This window comes from Trichechus manatus, unplaced genomic scaffold (assembly GCF_000243295.1).
Source record: "Trichechus manatus latirostris isolate Lorelei unplaced genomic scaffold, TriManLat1.0 scaffold00052, whole genome shotgun sequence".
Classification (NCBI taxonomy): Eukaryota; Metazoa; Chordata; class Mammalia; order Sirenia; family Trichechidae; genus Trichechus; species Trichechus manatus.
Window position 1 is genome coordinate 13,183,917 of NW_004443988.1, and position 17,689 is coordinate 13,201,605.

Below are 17,689 nucleotides of genomic sequence, written 5' to 3' on the forward strand. Positions count from 1 at the left end.
TTTTTACTAGAATTTGAGTTCTGCACCCCACTTTTCTCCTGCTCCATCAGGGACTCTCTGTTATGTTCCCTGTCAGGGCAGTCATTGGTGGTAGCCAGGCACCATCTAGTTCTTCTGGTCTCAGGCTGATACAGTCTCGGGTTTATGTGGCCCTTTCTGTCAAGTGACTCTTGATGCATACTAACATGTGAGAACCACTTGTTTAAATGCTATTGGAAAATAATAACAACGTGAAAGTGCTACTAAAAATCAGAAGAAAGGTATGCCGCTGCTTTATGCATTGTTAATGACTTAAACATGGAAAACTTTTTTGTATTGAGTTCCAGTTGGTACAATTTTGAACCTACAGTGTAGAATTTTATCTTTATCTAAAAATTTCTTCACCATGAGAGTATGTTTAATCTAGATTAAATTCACTCTTTGTGTAGGCACTTTGCTTAGTATAGTTTGCTGCATAGTTTGATTTTTGTGTATAAATATCTCTCTATTTTACTCATAGGTGTTAGGGGAGTATTCCTACCTTTTGGATAAGGAAACACCTGAGGCGGTTATAACCAAGCTTTACAAGTTACTTATGCATAGCTCCATTTCTTCAGAAACAAAAGCCTGGTTAATTGCTGCTGTGACCAAGTTGACACCTCAAGCACATTCATCTAACGTAGTTAAGAGATTAATCCAGGAATTTATCATATCTTTGGATACATGTATGAGACAGCATGCATTTGAATTAAAACATTTGCATGAGAATGTGGAACTCATGAAGAGCGTACTTCCAGTTAATAAGAGTTGTGAAGACATGGTGGTAAGGCATCTGTGTTCCACCTTTTTAAAATTGCGTTGTCTTTAAATGTGGAGTAATTGTTACATTTCTGATATGTCAGGACTGTACCAAAATACGGTATCTGTAGCACTTAAGATGAAAGTTGGAGTTTTCTCACGTTCATCTGAGAGCTAATTGGAGAGCTTCGTTTGGTACTGATCCTAAATAGTCAGTTCTTTTCTGGAGAACTGCTGTTAAGGAATTTATATTCTGTGACAGTCTCTTTTAACATATAATAATTCAGGAATTTCTTTTATTTTTATCTCTTCTGAACTTCTATAAGTCATTTTATTCTTACCTTTTTTTTTTTGAGAATGGAAAAAAATATTGTTCCCCATTTTATTTTATCTATCTACTATGTAAGTTTTTTTTTTTAACCAATTTAGAATCTGGCCACCCACCTTTCCTTCTCCCACCTGCTTTTGGCCACCAGCTCTTTAGCCCAGAGTGCTCAGTTACGACTCTCCCTCTTAAATCATACCATTCTCTTTTTTCAAATTGATGCAAATCAGAAAACTTCCAAAGAGAAACCAGTTGAGAAAACATAGTTGAGAAATATAAATTCCTGTTTATTAGTTGTCACAGGGTTGGGAAAGAAGAGAGGATGGGCAGTATTCCTATTAATTCTGAGCCATATTTTCATGGCTTGTATTCATTTTGAGTATTTGTTCATTAATTCTTTCAATAGCTCCTTAAACGTAGAGGCCCTGCCTTAGCATATGGTAGATGTTCCAGAGATGTTTGTTGAAATCATGAAGGAATCTGCTGTACATAGTATTAAACTAGGCAGTCAGTACACTCTTCCTTGCCCCTGATAAAGATGACATAGCCCCATCTCTGAGAATTTTGCTGAAGCTAAACCTTTCTAAATTCAGAGTTTGAGATGCCGCTTAAATGACTGAGGATTACCTGATGCTCTAAATTATCTGAGCTGTTTGCATATATTAGTGGAAGCCGGTCTGGTTTCTGAGGTCATCACTGCTATATCCTCTTGTGTTTATCTCATTTTTCTTTTTCTTCTTACTTTTTCTCTTTTCCTTTACTTCTTACTCTTTCTTCATCACTTATTGCTTTTTAGTTAATCATTCTCTCATGCCTTTCTGTTCTTGCTGAAATTAGGTAATTTTCCATAGATTTGTGAAAAAGCGTTTTTAGGCAGAAGGGGAATAGCACAGTTAAACTGTTTTAACCTGAATAGTGCCCCCATCCTCCAAAAAAAAAAAAAAAAGTACCTAATTCCTGGAATCTATGAATATGTTGCCTTACATAGTAAAGGGACTTTGTAGGTGTGATTAAGTTATGGATCTGTGATGGGAAGAGTATCCTGGATTAGCCAGGTGGGTATGATATAATTACAAAGGAATGCAGAAAGTCAGAGAGGAGAAGGCAAAGTGACAAGCAGAGATTGGAGGGAATGTGGCCACAAGCCAGGGAATGCTGGAAACCTCTGGAAACAGAAAGAGACAAGGAACAGATTCTTCCTGGAGACAGCCAGAAGGAACCAGCCCTGCTGGCACTTTGATTTTAGCTCCCAGCAAAAGGAAACTAACAAAGATACTATGCTTCCTAGTGTATGTGTCTGTCTCAACAGTAGGCTACCAGTCTCCTGAGGGTAGGAACTTTGTCTTCCTTTGCCTCAATCATAGTACCTAGCATAATACCCTGAAATACTGGATGCTCAAAAATGTGTTCTACAATGTAGTGAAATTAATAATAACTGAAGAATGACTAACATTATTAGATTCTTAGCTGGTTAACTTGATTAAAGATGTTTTAGAAAGCTAGAGGGTTGGACCCCCCCCCCCGCCCCAGAAAAACCCATTGCTGTCAAGTGGATTCTGACTCATAGTGACCCTGTAGGACAGAGTAAAACTGTGCTCCATAGGGATTCCAAGGAGTGGCTGGTGGATTTGAACTGCTGACTTTTGGTTAGCAGCCATAGCTCTTAACCACTGCACCACAAGGGCCCCAGAGAGTTAGATAGCTCATTTAGAATTGAAGCTTCTGTTTTTCACTTAAATTTTTTTTTAGGATATATGGGCTAAAATATTTAGGTGAAGGTACAGTCTACTGTTTAGAATAGTTTTTTTTTTTTTTTTTTAATTCCTAATTTTTGCTTCATTTTAATACAGGTAGATGCTTCCTTATCTTTTCTGGATGGTTTTGTGGCTGAAGGACTCAATCAGGGTGTGGCACCTTACAAACCTCACCACCAGCGCCAGGAGGAAAAGCTTTCTCAGGAAAAGGGTAAAAAAAAAAGTTTTTTAAATTGATGTAAAAGTGCATGTAACACATTTGCCAATTTAACATGTTTCATGTGTATAATTTTAGTGACATCACTTGCATTAATCATGTTGTGCAAGCGTCACCAATGTGAAAAGGGTAGTTTTTCGTGGGCTTATAATAAGCTAGATTATAAGGACATATTTTTTGTGTAATTGATATTATAATCATGTAATAAATAACTAAGGATATTTAGTTTTTAAATCTTTTTAATTTAATCCCTGTTTAAGTCTGCTTGTGATTTGTTTACCCTGACTAGATCTTCCGATACCCAGAGAAGAAAAGTTAGCCTAGAGGTATTCCAAAGTCATAGGTGTGGACAGACTGTGTGTGTGTGTGTGTGTGTGTGTGTGTGTGTGTATATAAAAGATAGACTACTGTCCTGGAATTTTGAAAGAACTTGAAGATGGAATTATCATGTTGGTCACCCTCTACAGGGCTGAAAAGTTTTAGAAGAAACCCTGGTTACTATGGACTAGTGAGTTTCATTTTCATCCTGAGCAGTCTCTTATTTCTTAAGTGTATTAGGATGCATCCTTCAACAAAATATCTGGTCCGTGAGGTTAGGAACAGCTAAGAAAGGGAAAAGTAACTTTACATTTAAGAAATGTAACCTGTCAGGGGAAGATTGTTGTTATGAATTTGGTAAAGGGGAAATCATTGAAATATTTGGGTGGTGAGTGAGAAGTCTGCATAGGAATAAAGGGAGACTAATGAATACAGTCTTTTTAGGAGTTCAGAATGTCTTTTGATACAGTTTAATGCTGAAAAGTCTTCTCTCTCTCTCTCTCTGTTTATTCATCATTTAATGGTTTTATTAAGTACTTACTGTTTTCCAGGCTCTGTGCTAGGCATGGAATCCCTGGGTGGTAGAAATGGTTAATGTGCTTGGCTGCTAATCAAAAGGTTGGTGATTCGAGTCCACCCAGAGGTGACTTGGATAAAAGGCCTGGCGATCTGTTTCTGAAAAATCAACCATTGAAAACCCTGTGGAGCACAGTTCTTCTCTGACACACATGGGTCGCCATGAGTCAAAATCGACTCAATGGCAATTGGTTTCTTTTTCTTTCTGGTACTAGGCATATTCAGTTATGAGTACAACTAAAAGATTGATCCTAAAACGAGACCAGAAAGTTACAAATGCTCATAATAGGATTGATGCCATCTTTCTACAGAAGCATTTCCTCTTTTTAAGGCTTTTGATATATTCTTTAGCATAGAGATACCTAATGGCCTAGAAGATTGAGTTCTCTTTCAAAGGATAATCAGTTTCCTTCCCATTAACTCCTTATATGTTGATTGAATGTGGTGAAGAAAAAAAAGTGAAATTGTTCTGAATTACAACTGTCAGATCACGGAGGAGGGAAGGGAAGGTAGTGGGGTGCCTAATTCCTGGCATTACCTGTTTTCTTTCTTAAAGTAAGTTAAATAGCTGACGCACATATAATAGATAGCCCTGAAATTCCCCAAGCTGATGAATTCCTTTGCCAAGCACATTTTGTTCTATAAAACCATCATCATAAATGGGGTTAAGCTTTCAAATTAGGCTCTTCCCCTCTCCTCCTAAATCTATTTTTATAAAATTCTTTAAAGCAAAAGTGAGATTTTTGTGAGTTTAGAATGCCTGTTATATTACAGAGAAGGAAGTTGGCTCTGAGGTAGAACATAGCAGGTACTGAGTAAATACTTGTGGACGAATTATAAAATATACCTTGAGAACAGGACTGGCTCTAAGATAGAAAAAAGAAGGTAGGAAAAAAGTAGGCATTTTTTGCCCAAAGAGGTGTTAATTCCGCGATCCTACATGTATCAGCTCTGGTATTGATCTTATTTGAGAATTTGATAAATCATTTGAGAGAGTAGTAATTAAATCTGTCAGTTTTATAAATGATCCTTAGCTCTGAGCTATCTTGGGCGGAAAAATGCCAAATTTATAAAGATAAACTTCAGAAACATATTTTAAGATAGTAAGAATTCACAAACATAGATGGGGTGGAAGGGAGCAAACTTTACTACCAGTTTCCACTCAAGAAGAACATTTAGGAATCAGTGTGGATTATTCTATTAAAACATTATTCAGAAATGCTATAGCCCTAGTGTTAAGATAACACCAGAAATAGTAAGGGGAAACAGCAGTGGAATCTCTCCTCTAACAGAAATATGGCTTTTGGAAAACCAGGACAAATTCAGGTTATTAGTCTCTCAAAAAAATAAATAAATTACAACTGAGGATAAACAGGTATAACCAAACAGTCAAAGTATGAAAGAACTGCAGTATGAGGTAAGATAAAGAAAAGCCAGTTGCCTTCGAATCGATTCCAACTCATGGTGACCCTGTGTGTGTCAGAATAGAACTGTGCTCTACAGGGTTTCAATAGCTGATTTTTTGGAAGTAGATCACCAGGCCTTTCTTCTAAGACATCTCTGAGTGAACTTAAACCTTGAACCTTTTAGCAGCTGAACATGTTAACCATTTGTACCACTCAAGGACTCCCAAGTTAAAGAACACCACAAAAAACCAAACCCATTGCTGTTGAGTTGGTTCCAACTCATAGTGACCCTAGGAATGTGCATATAATTAAGGCCTCTAAAGTCATGAAGGATACGAACAGTTAAAATGTTGAATTACTTTTGCTGTAGATAATTTATATTGTCTCTCACCTGAATTACTTCAGTAACTCCCAACTCCAAGGAGTCTTTCTGTCTCCAGTCTTGTCCTGCCAGATTCATCTTCTTCGTTGCCATCTAAATGACCTCTCCAAAACAAAGCTCTGATTGTGATTCTCTTCCCCTTAAAACTTTTCAGTGATTCATCATTGCCTATGGGATTAAAGCCTAGGATCCTGTATAACTTCCCATCTATTGCTTATCATCTTTGTTTCATCCAGACTGCTAATAGCCACCATGTTCTTTGCTTTCCTGCCATTACTGATGCCTTCTGTTCTTTCTGAATTGTCCTTCCCCTTTAACTTTTACATATTCATTAAGCTGCTGTTCAGCCATCTTCGTCGTCGTCTGCTTTCTGTATACCTTTATTCTCCCCACACTGTGTGCATGAGCTCTTGCACGCCTAGTTAACTCCCCCAAATCTCTGGTCTTTCCAGTCATTGATTACTGTGTGGATGATGGGGGAGGGGGGGCAGTTACTAAAAAATGAAAATAATATGGTTTGAACTACATTCTCAACCATGAGCCTTTCCAGGCCTGCTTTAGGTAACAATTTTTAATTGTCTCAGAATTATAATTTTATCTGTCTACTCTCCAGATGCTGTCCCCTTCTATGTCTAGTCTTTTCCTGTCTGCTCTTAAATTCTGCACCTCAGTTTTTGAACTTCTGCTTTTTGGTCTAAAGCCTTTACTTGTGCATAGGTAACATTTCTTGAGCTATTCACTGTTTTCACTGTTACTGGAAGTGTTAATGCAGAGGCTGGATGACTATCACAGATGCTGTTAAAGAGAGGCCAGTATTATGTAGAAGGCTAAACTAGATGATTGAAAAGCCTAGAGTGAGCGAATACTGTAGCTGAAAAGGACCTTAGAGATACTTAGATAAGTGGTTTCCAAACTTGATTATGAAAATGAGCTTTAAAAAATGATGCAGAGTATAGACGTCTATCCCTAGTCCAAACCCTTTAATGATGAAGAAATTAAGAGCTAGTTCACACATCTAGTTAATACCAGGCTTACATTGTAAACTCACTTCTTCCATTATATTTTCTACTGCATATTGATTCCTCTTCTATATCGCTCATTCAACAAACAAGCTTTTGTTTATTTAGTACTCTTTGGATTCAGTGCAGTATCCTTTGGAGGAGGCAATATAATATAATATAATGGTTGAGAATACAGCTGTGGAGCCAGAGTGTATGATTTTCTTTTTTACTCTAGCATTTCCTATCTTTGTAATCTTCAGTAAGTTGTGGATGTTGATTATGGATCCAAGAAAAATGAAATCTTTGATAACTTCAGTATTTTTTCCTTTTGTCATAAAGTTGCTAATCGGTCCAGTTGTGAGGATTTTTGTTTTCTTTATGTTGAGGTGTAATCCATAGGGAAGACTGTAGTCTTTGATCTTCATCAGTAGGTTCTTCAAGTCCTCTTCACTTTCAGCAAGCAAGGTCCAAGAATGATAAATGTGTCAGTAGGGTTAAGTTTAGCTGCATATTAGAAAATAAATAAAGTGGTACCTTATACAATGTAGAAAGTTATTGTTCTCTCCCATTAAAGAAATCCAGAGGTAGGCACCCTAGGGTTGATGATGACTTCATGATTATAAAAAACCCCAGGCTTCATCTCTCTTGCTGTTCTGGCATCTTTGATGTGCCATTTCGTGATCCAAGATGGCTACCCACATCCAGCAGTCATGCTGGAATCTAGAAAGCAGGAGAGAAGAAGGAGGAGAAGACATTTTCTTTTTCAGGAGGACTCCTCCCAGAAATTGCTCATAAAACTTGTGCATAATTTCGTTGGCCAGAACACTGTCATGTGGCAAAGGAGTCTGGAAATGTAGTCTCTTTCCTGGGGAGTCATGTGCCTAGCTAAGAATCAAGGGTTCTGTTACTTAGAAAGAAGGGGAGAATGGATGCTGGGGTAGGCATCAGCTCTACCACAATAACAATATGAATTTTCATAGTTCTGATAGAATTTATTTCAGTTAATACAGATTTAAAGGAATCTGAACTTGAGTAAATCTTGTTCTTTGTCAGTGGGGATATTTCACATTAGGGCTCCATTACGCCATTCAGTACAAGAATGTGCCTGAGAGTAACATGGTCCTCTATTCATAGCTCACCATGAGAACAGCAGCTTTTTAGCTGACATGGTTTATCAGTTCTCTTTCCTAATTGAACCCTTTTTTAGCTTCTCAGGGAGACAAAAAGACAAATATGGACAATTTGTTTTTGATCACTGTCATGGATTGAATTGTGTCCCCACAAAATATGAGTCAGCTTGACTAGGCCATGATTCCCAGTATTGTCCACCATTTTATCATCTGATGTGATTTTCCTATGTGTTGTGGATCCTACCTGTATGACGTTAATGAGGCAGGATTAGAGGCAGTTATGTTAATGAGGCAGGACACAGTCTACAAGATTAGGTTGTGTCTTAAGCCAGTCTCCTTTGAGATATAAAAGAGAGAGGCCAGCAGAGAGATATAGGGACGTCATACCACCAAGAAAGAAGCACTGGGGTCCCTGCACTAAGAAGCTCCTCAACCAGGGGAAGATTGATGACAAGAACCTTCTTCCAGAGTTGACAGAAAACCTTCCCCTAAGGCTAGTGCCCTGAATCCGGACTTCTAGCCTCCTAGACTGTGAGAGAATAAATTTCTCTTTGTTAAAGCCATCCACTTGTGGTATTGGTGTTATAGCAGCACTAGATAACTAAGACAGTCACCTAGTAGTATGAAGACCTGTAGTAGGCATTCAATAAATGGTAGCTGCTATATTATTACTACTATTAATATTTGATTAGGTTATTTCCAAACTCTCTTCCAATTTAAAAATTGTCATTGGATTCCAGTCTTAAAGTAACTTTGATCATTTTTGCTTTTTTTTCCCCATAATTTTTGCTTTGCTTTAAATATGAACTTCTGTTATTGTTTTAAAATTCTAGTCCTTAATTTTGAACCATATGGACTCTCCTTTTCTGCATCTGGTTTCACTGGACGACAGTCTCCTGCTGGCATTTCTGTTGGTTCAGATGTATCTGGGAATAGTGCTGAGACAGGGCTGAAAGAGTAAGTTCCTTTCTTATTAAAATTGAGAATATGTGAGTGCTTAAATGTCTCTTGACATTCCATTTGCCTTCTGCTTTGTATCATCATTATTATTTGCTTATTTTAGAGTGACTTCTGAGTTTATTGTTTCAGTGGTCTTCACATAATTTTCAAAGGGAGAGGCACATTTATGACTATGTGTTTTAATATAATGCCTTGAGGTGTACCTGAAAGCTGAAGTCTGGGTGGGCCAGTTGTTTCATTTGTTTTCTGTTTATTGCTCTCAGGGTGTTGATATTGTATAGTATGTCTCTCTGCTTTAAGAGCTTACCTTCCAAGACAGCACTGAATGTGTACAAGCTTTATACATAATAATAATAACACATTATTTTTATTTTTTAAGGAAGAATATCAGAACTTATACACCCAAGTAAGTATTCAGCATATCATTCTACATTCCTCATAATCTATTTGTATCATTCTTCTAATAAATGCTTGTAACCATCTCATTGGAAGATTGGCAGATACAGAGATGAACATAAAATAAGGTAATTGACGTCTCCTGAGGAAGCTGTATTCTTGCTCAAAGTGCTTTTAGAACTTCTTTCTAACCGCCTTGAAAATGGGTTATACATTTGTCTAAATGTCTTACATGGAGCCAAATTTTCATCCTTTAAAGACAGATTCTGGTTTTGGAAGTAAAGTTAAATTACTTTAGAAACGTAATTAAATTAAAAAAAATAAGATGATGTATGTAAAATGCGTGGTACAACCCAGTAAATATTAAGTGACTGATAAATAAATGGTAGCTGTTATTATTAATAGTAATTCTCATTACCATCATCATCATTATCATTATTCAGAAGCTGAGTTTACCAAGTAAATTATTGATCAATCTGGATAATTTTAGTCAAAATCCTGATGTGATAATAAAGGAAAATATCTTTCTTGTCTCTGAAGGAGCTTCTTTTAAAAGAGTTCAAAAATGTTTGAAGTAATGCCAGCACTGTTGGAATAAAAGTCATAAACTCTCAAAGATGACACCTTTGAAAGATGACATTTAAATTTTGAGATACTGTGTATTTATTAAGCAGTCAGTCACCTTACTTTATGTTCCTCCCTTTATTTGTCAGTCTTCCAATGAGATGGCTATAAGTATTTATCACAGTGACACAAATAGATTATTAGGAATGTAGAATGGTAAGCTGAATGAAATAATCTATATTCAAATAATCTTTCTCTTTTTTTTCTGCTCTGTTGACACCCTTATTTTCTTCCCAGGCATTTAATTTCGGTATTCTGAGCATGGGGAACAGATAGGGTTTAAGGGCACATGATGGTGGAGGTGATAGCAATTAAGTGTCCTAAACAGGGAACAGAGGGGCAAGGGAAGGAGAGATAGGAACTATCCTAAACCCAACGAGGAACTTACACAGTCCCTTTTGCCTACACAACAAGAGACAGCATCTGCTTTTTTAGTACTGAACTAGTATCTGGGGGACCTGGTAGAAACCAAAAACCAAACCCTTTGCTGTCGAGTTGATTCTGACTCATAGTGACCCTATACAACAGAGTAGATCTGCCCCATAGGGTTTCCAAGGAGCGACTGGTGGATTCGAACTGCTGACCTTTTGGTTAGCGGCTGAGCTCTTAAGCTCTGTGCCACCAGGGCTCTGGGGAACTTGGTAGGGCCCTGTAAATTTTATATATATGTGTGTGTGTGTGTATGTGTGCGTGTGTGTGTATACACACGCGCACACATACACACACACACACATACATTTCTCTCTGTATATGTCTATCTGTATTTATCTGTATATATACATAAATACTACCCTCAGGAAAATGGCATTTGGCAAAGCTGGGAATTCGTGGAGCTGAGCTGAGTTAAAATACACTTCCAATCCTTTGAAAGTTCCTTAGTCAGAATTTACATCTGTGTTTGAATGATCTGATTAAAAACAGTACAAAGGTACATCAGATAAAACCATGTATTATGTAGCAGTGTTGTTAAAATCCACACAAAGATGACTCATGTTACAAAAAATTCTTTTAAGATATATTTTATGTCATAAGGAGGCATAATTTGTGTATCAGATGGCCTTATACTACTCTCTTGTGTACTTTCCTACTTTTTAGACAAATCTATATGTAATGTATGATAGAGAAAGCATATGTTGGAATAGGCATGTATGCAGGTGAAATAAGCCAGAAAAAAAACTTTAAAATAGCTTGAGAATTCTTTTAGGCTGTTTTTCCCACCTTTCTCATTTTGCTTGTTGTGGGTTGGGTTCCCTGGGAAGCATATTCTGAGACAGAATTTAGCATGCAAAATATTAAGGAGTGTCCTTAGGATCAGCACAAAGAAGGGAAAGGAAGCAGATTTGGGCAGAGGGAGAAGTCAGGACGGAATGCAGTACCACCAACAGCCTCTGCTGAGCCCATGGGGAACCCTGGAGCTAAAATGACCTTTCAGAGTTATCCTGAGTTGGCCCAAGATGGGTGGCCAGGACTGTATACTTCTGTTGATCAGTCATTGGACGTGGGCTGCTCTGGGAAGGGACTTGGTGTCAGGTGAGATAGGTCTGTGCAGCTCAGGCAGTCTCTGATGGGACTAGGAGCAGGTCTATCTGCTAACAGCATTCCAGGAGCTGAGGCAACAGGTCCTTCACTGAAAGGGGTCTCAGTGGAGTATCATAGTGTTCACCACCCCTGCCTTCTTTTGTTAAACTAATGCTTGAATTGTTAGTAAAACTTGGGGATTTGCTCCTTTTTTTTTTTTTTTTTTTTTAAAAAAAATAAAGATACTTTTGTTAAAGGGGGTACAGAGAATCTGTATCCTGCTGTGGGTATTCATGAATCCTCTCGGACTTGCTGCTTTTTAGCATCCTAGAGAAGCTGAGGGTCGTTTTAGTGGTTCCCAAGACCACTTTTGGATCTGCTCATGGCAGGGACAGCCAGTTTTCTTCTAGGAAGTTTATTTGGTAACTAACAGGATTTTTTTGTTTATCTTTTTAACTTTAAAAAAACAAAAAAACTTTTTTGGTTCCTGAAAGAAAGTTTTTTTTTAAAATTTTTTAACTTTTTTAAAAATTGTGCTTTAGATGAAGGTTTACAGAACAAATAATTTCTCATTGAACAGTACACATATTGTTTTATGACAGTGGTTAACAACCAACCCCACAACATGTCAACACTGTCCTTTCTCAACCTTGGGTTCCCTATTACCAGCTTTCCCATTCCCTCCTGCCTTCTAGTCTTTGTCCCTGGACTGTTGTGCGCCATTTGTCTCATTTGTTTTATGGGGCTGTCTAATCTTTGGCTGAAGGGTGAACCTCGGGAGTGACTTCATTACTGAGCTAAAATGGTGTCCAGGGCCATACACCCGTGGTTTCTCCAGTCTCTGTGAGGCCAGTAAGTCTGGTCTTCTTATGTGAGTTAGAGTTTTGTTCTACATGTTTCTCCAGCTCTGTCCGGGACCGTCTGTTGTGATCCCTGTTAGAGCAGTCGGTGGTGGTAGCCGGGCACCATCTAGTTGTACTGGACTCAGTCTGGTGGAGGCCGTAGTAGTTGTGGTCCATTAGTCCTTTGGAGTGATCTCTTCCTTGTATCTTGTTTTGTTATTCTCCCTTGCTTCCGAAGGGTTGAGACCAGTGGAGTATCTTAGATGGTTGCTCACAGATTTTAAGACCCCGGACGCTACTCACCAAGGTAGAATGTAGAACATTTTCTTAATAAACTGTGTTATACCAATTGAGCTAGATGTTCCCTGAGAGCATGGTCCCCACGGCCCTCTGCCCAGCAATTCAGTCCCTTGGGGAGTTTGGGTGTGTCTATGGGGCTTCCATGACAAAGAAAGATATTTGTAAAGGAGCACTCAGCAGTAAAAATCATTGAGGAGGAATGGACCAGTTCCCTGTAGGGCATTCTTTAATAGTGTTTAGATTTTTCTTCAGCCACTTAAGTACTCACTTGCATTAGTTCTTCACTCATTATGAAGCATAGCTACCCATTTTTTTGTTTTTGGCATACTATAGAAAATTAAATTGATTATGATTTCTGTTCAATAAATTAGACAAAAATAATACTCAGTACAAATATTTCTGAGGCTTCCTTGTAGATTCATTTAACATCTACCTAACTTATAGTGCAGATTTTTAAAATGCTGTTTCAGGCCATGACAGGGATGCTTAAATGAGCCAAGTGACAAGGACACCTAGTTCTTATGTGACAACAATAGAGGCAAATCTTTGACTGTTTCATCCTGCACTTCTGGTTGTATTAGTCACTCCAGATTCACCAGCTATAACTTTTCAGAAAACAGTAGGTGAGTCCAAATTCTAAATTTGACCCTGGACTTTCTGCCTAGTAAAAGCTTTGTTATAGGCTTTCTGGGCTGGACACATGATTCTTAATCACTATGTTGATTCTTTTTCAACTCAGGTATTAAAAATTCCTAACCCTTATGCTTTTTCCTAAAATCTTATTAACTTGCTTCTTTTGTAGACGAAACCTCATTTTATTTTTTATAAAAGTATATTTGTAATAGTTGGAAAAAATGTAGCTAGTGCTAACATTAAAAAGCATTTGGATTAAAAGTAGTTTTACACATACGAGTTCATTTAAACAGTTTTTTGCTCCCAACAGGGTTTTCTTGAGTGAATTTGTGTTGGTTTAATCCCTTCATTGGGTGATTACAGCCAAGAAACTTTAAGAGTCATTTCTGACCTTTAACTCATCAGAATTAAAGAGAAGGTATTTTTGAAAAATCAATGGGGAAAGGAACTGATTTACAGTGGTTCTATTTTTGTACAACTTATTCAAGCAATTAAGTGAAAATTAAATGATCTGAAATTTTCCTAAGTCTGGAGTTCTGCTGCTTTAAATCGTTTGGATAAGGGGTGGCTGAGGGAAGGTTCACTATAACTAAAATACAATCTAGAGGTTCGGGTTTTACTTCTGCATATAGAATATAATATGAAAGCTGTTTCTAAAAGACAATGATGTGTTTTGAAAAATGCCTCAAGAAAATAGTTAGATTTAAATTGACTTGATTTTATTATTAATCTCCTTAGGACAAATAGCTTGAAGCTGGAAGGTATAAAGAAATTGTGGGGAAAAGAGGGCTATCTTCCCAAGAAGGAAAGTGCAACAGGTGATGAAGCTCAGCCTATTCCTCAAAAGAGTGTAATAATGGAGAATGTAAATCAAACTGTAACAAAAAAGGATCAACCTCAAGCCCATACGCAATCCAGAGAGGAGAAAGAAAAGCACCTGCTGGCGTCATCATTATTTGTTGGGCTAGGATCAGAAAGTACAATCAATTTGGTAAGTACTCAGTTACATTCATCTAAGTATTTGTGTCCCCTCTTTTGTACAAAAAACTAGCTCTATAAAGGCTCCTGGCTATCATCTGCGTACGGAGCCCTGGTGGTGCAATGGTTAACCACTTGGCTGCTGACTGATAGGTTGGTGGTTTGAACCCACTAGCTGTTGCATGGGAGAAAAGACCTGGCAATCTGCTCCCATAAAGATTTCAGCCTAGGAAACCCTGTGTGGCAGTTCTACTCTGTTCTATAGGGTCGCTATGAGTTGGAATAGACTTGATGGCACACAACGACATCGTCATCTCTACACGTGGTGGGAAATGGCTTTCCACAGCTCTGACTCTCCATCATCTCCTGAGCTCCAGAGCCACCAGTGACCACGTACATTCCTGAAGCGGAAAATCTAATTGGCTCCGCTTGAGTTAGTCCAATCAGCTAGGGCAAAGAACAGAGTCTTACAGTACAAATATGACCACAGGTACTCACTCCTGCAGGCGGATGGGACAGTTTCCAAAGGGAAGGAGGCTTGATCGCAATATTGTCAACAGTAATACTTCAAAAATATTGATATGTCTATGGAAAAAGTACTAAAAGTGTTATTTTTAATAGTTAAAAATAGGAGTCAGTTTAGATGTCTAACAGTAGGAGGTTCTTGATCCCACCTGTCAGTTTGTTTTACTATGGTGGCTTGCATGTTGCTGTGATATTGGAAGCTTTGCCACTGGCATTTCAAATACCAGCAGGGTCACCCGTGGTGGACAGGTTTCAGCGAAGCTTCCAGGCTAAGACAGACTAGGAAGAAGGACTAGGATCCAGAACCGATGGTACTGAAGGAAAAGGTCCAAGCTTCCCTGAAAACACTGGTGAAAAACAAGTCCCCAGGAATTGACAGAATACCAGTTGAGATACTTGAACAAAGGGATGCAGCGCTGGAAATGCTCACTCATCTGTGCCAAGAAATTTGGAAGACAACTACCTGGTCAACTGTTAGGAAGAGATCCATATTTCTACTCATTCCAGGAAAGAAAGAAAAGACCAAATTAGATGTCAGAAGAGACTCTGAAACTTGCTCTTGAACATAGAGTAGCTAAAGCAAAAGGAAGAAATGATGAAGTAAAAGAGCTGAACAGAAGATTTCAAAGGGCGGCTTGAGAAGACAAAGTATTATAATGAAATTAGCAAAGACTTGGAGATAGAAAACCAAAAGGGAAGAACACGCTTGGCATTTCTCAAGCTGAAAGAACTGAAGAAAAAGTTCTGATGTCAAGTTGTAATATTGAAGGAGTCTGTGGGGAAAACATTAAATGATGCAGGAAGCATCAAAAGAAAATGGAAGGAATACACAGAGTTACTGTACCAGAAAGAACTGGTTGACGTTCAGCGATTTCAGGAGATAGCACATAATCAAGAACCGACGGTACTGAAGGAAGACGTCCAAGCTGCACTGAAGTCATTGACAAAAAACAAGGCTCCAGGAATTGACAGAATACCAACTGAGATGTTTCAGCGAACCAGTGCAGTGCTGGAGGTGCTCACTTGTCTATGCCAAGAAATTTGGAAGACAGCTACCTGGCCAACTGACTGGAAGAGATCCATATTTGTACCCATTCCAAAGGAGGTGATCCAACAGAATGTGGAAATTATTCAACAATATCATTAATATCACAGGCAGGTGAAATTTTGCTGATCATTCAAAAGCAGTTGCAGCAGTACATAAACGGGCAACTGCCAGAAATTCAAGCAGGATTCAGAAGAGGATGTGGAACAAGGGACATCATTGCTGATGTCATATGGATTATGCCTGAAAGCAGAGAATATCAGAAAGATGTTTACTTGTGTTTCATTGACTATGTGAAGGCATTTAACTGTGTGGATCGTAACAAATTATGAATAACATTGGAAAGAATGGGAATTCCAAAACAATTATGCTTATGAGGAACCTGTACATACATCAAGAGGTAGTTGTTCGGACAGAACAGGGGGAATACTATATGGTTTAAAGTCAAGAATGTGTGCGTCAGGGATGTATCCTTTCATGATACTTATTCAGTCTGTATGCTGAGCAAATAATCTGAATAGCTGGACTGCATGAAGAAGAACGCAGCATTAGGATTGGAGGAAGACCCATTAACAACCTGTGATATGCAAATGACACAACTTGCTTGCTGAAACTGAAGAGGACTTGAAGCACTTACTGATGAAGATCAAAGACCGTAGCCTTCAGTATGGATTACACCTCAACATAAAGAAAATAAGTATCTTCACAACTGGACCATAAGCAACATCGTGATAAACGAAAAGATTGAAGTTGTCAAAGATTTTGTTTTACTTGGATCCACAATCATTGTCCATGGAAGCAGCAGTCAAGAAATCAAATGACCTATTGCATTGGGCAAATCTGCTGCAAAAGACCTCTTTAAAGTGTTAAGAAGCAAAGATGTTACTTTAAGGACTAAGGTGCATCTGACCCAAGCCGTGTTTTAAATAGCCTCATATGCATGTGAAAGCTAGACAGTGAATAAGGAAGATGAAGAAGAATTGATGTCTTTGAATTATGGTGTTGGTGAAGAATTTTTTTTTTTTAATCTATTCTGCCACTCTGTCTCTTTATTGATGCATTTAGTCCATTTACATTCAGCATAATTATTGATAGGTTTGAGTTTAAGGATGTCATTTTTTTAAAAAAGTTTTTATTCTTTAGATGAAGGTTTACAGAACAAATAGTTTCTCATTAAACAGCTAATACACATATTGTCTTACGACAGTGGTTAACAACCCCATAACATGTCAGCACTGTCGCTTTTCAACCTTGGGTTCCCCATCACCAGCTTTCCTGTCCCCTCCTGCCTTCTAGTCCTTCTCCCTGGACTGTTGTGCCCCATTAGTCTCGTTTCGTTTTATGGGGTTGTCTAATCTTTGGCTGAAGGGTGAACCTCGGGAGTGACTTCATTACTGAGCTAAAAGGGTGTCCGGGGGCCCTACTCTTGGGGTTTCTCCAGTCTCTGTCAGGCCAGTAAATCTGGTCTCTTTCTTGTGAGGTAGAATTTTGTTCTACATTTTTCTGCAGCTCTGTCCAGGACCCTCTGTTGTGATCCCTGTCAGAGCAGTCAGTGGTAGTAGCCGGGCACCATCTAGTTGTACTGGACTCAGTCTGGTGGAGGCCGTAGTAGTTGTGGTCCATTAGTCCTTTGGAGTGATCTCTTCCTTGTATCTTGTTTTCTTCATTCTCCCTTGCTCCCGAAGTGGTGAGACCAATGGAGTATCTTAGATAGCTGCTCACAGGCTTTTAAGACCCTAGACGCTACTCACCAAGGTAGAATGTAGAACATTTTCTTTATATAGCGTGTTATGCCAATTGAGCTAGATGTTCCCTGAGAGCATGGTCCCCACAGCCCTCTGCCCAGTAATTCAGTCCCTCAGGGAGTTTGGATGTGTCTATGGAGCTTCCATGGCCTTTCCTTGTACAAGTTGTGCTGGCTTCCCCAGTATTGTGTACTGTCTTACCCTTCACCAAAGTTACCACTTATCTATTGTCTATTT

The 17,689-nt window shown here is 38.4% G+C and overlaps 1 protein-coding gene across 3 annotated transcripts in view; it reads left to right on the forward strand.

Annotated features, from left to right (window-relative positions):
* The window catches only part of AP4E1 (adaptor related protein complex 4 subunit epsilon 1), a 93,604-nt gene that overhangs the window by 44,057 nt on the left and 31,858 nt on the right, over window positions 1-17,689 (forward strand). For 2 of the 3 annotated variants that reach the window (XM_023732474.1, XM_023732475.1), the window contains 5 exons: window positions 500-802; window positions 2,953-3,067; window positions 8,720-8,843; window positions 9,226-9,252; window positions 13,898-14,150. In XM_023732474.1, the coding sequence (XP_023588242.1) occupies window positions 500-802; window positions 2,953-3,067; window positions 8,720-8,843; window positions 9,226-9,252; window positions 13,898-14,150 (822 nt within the window). The remainder of the gene's footprint in view (window positions 1-499; window positions 803-2,952; window positions 3,068-8,719; window positions 8,844-9,225; window positions 9,253-13,897; window positions 14,151-17,689) is intronic. The other variant, XM_004377659.2, reaches the window with a different exon arrangement.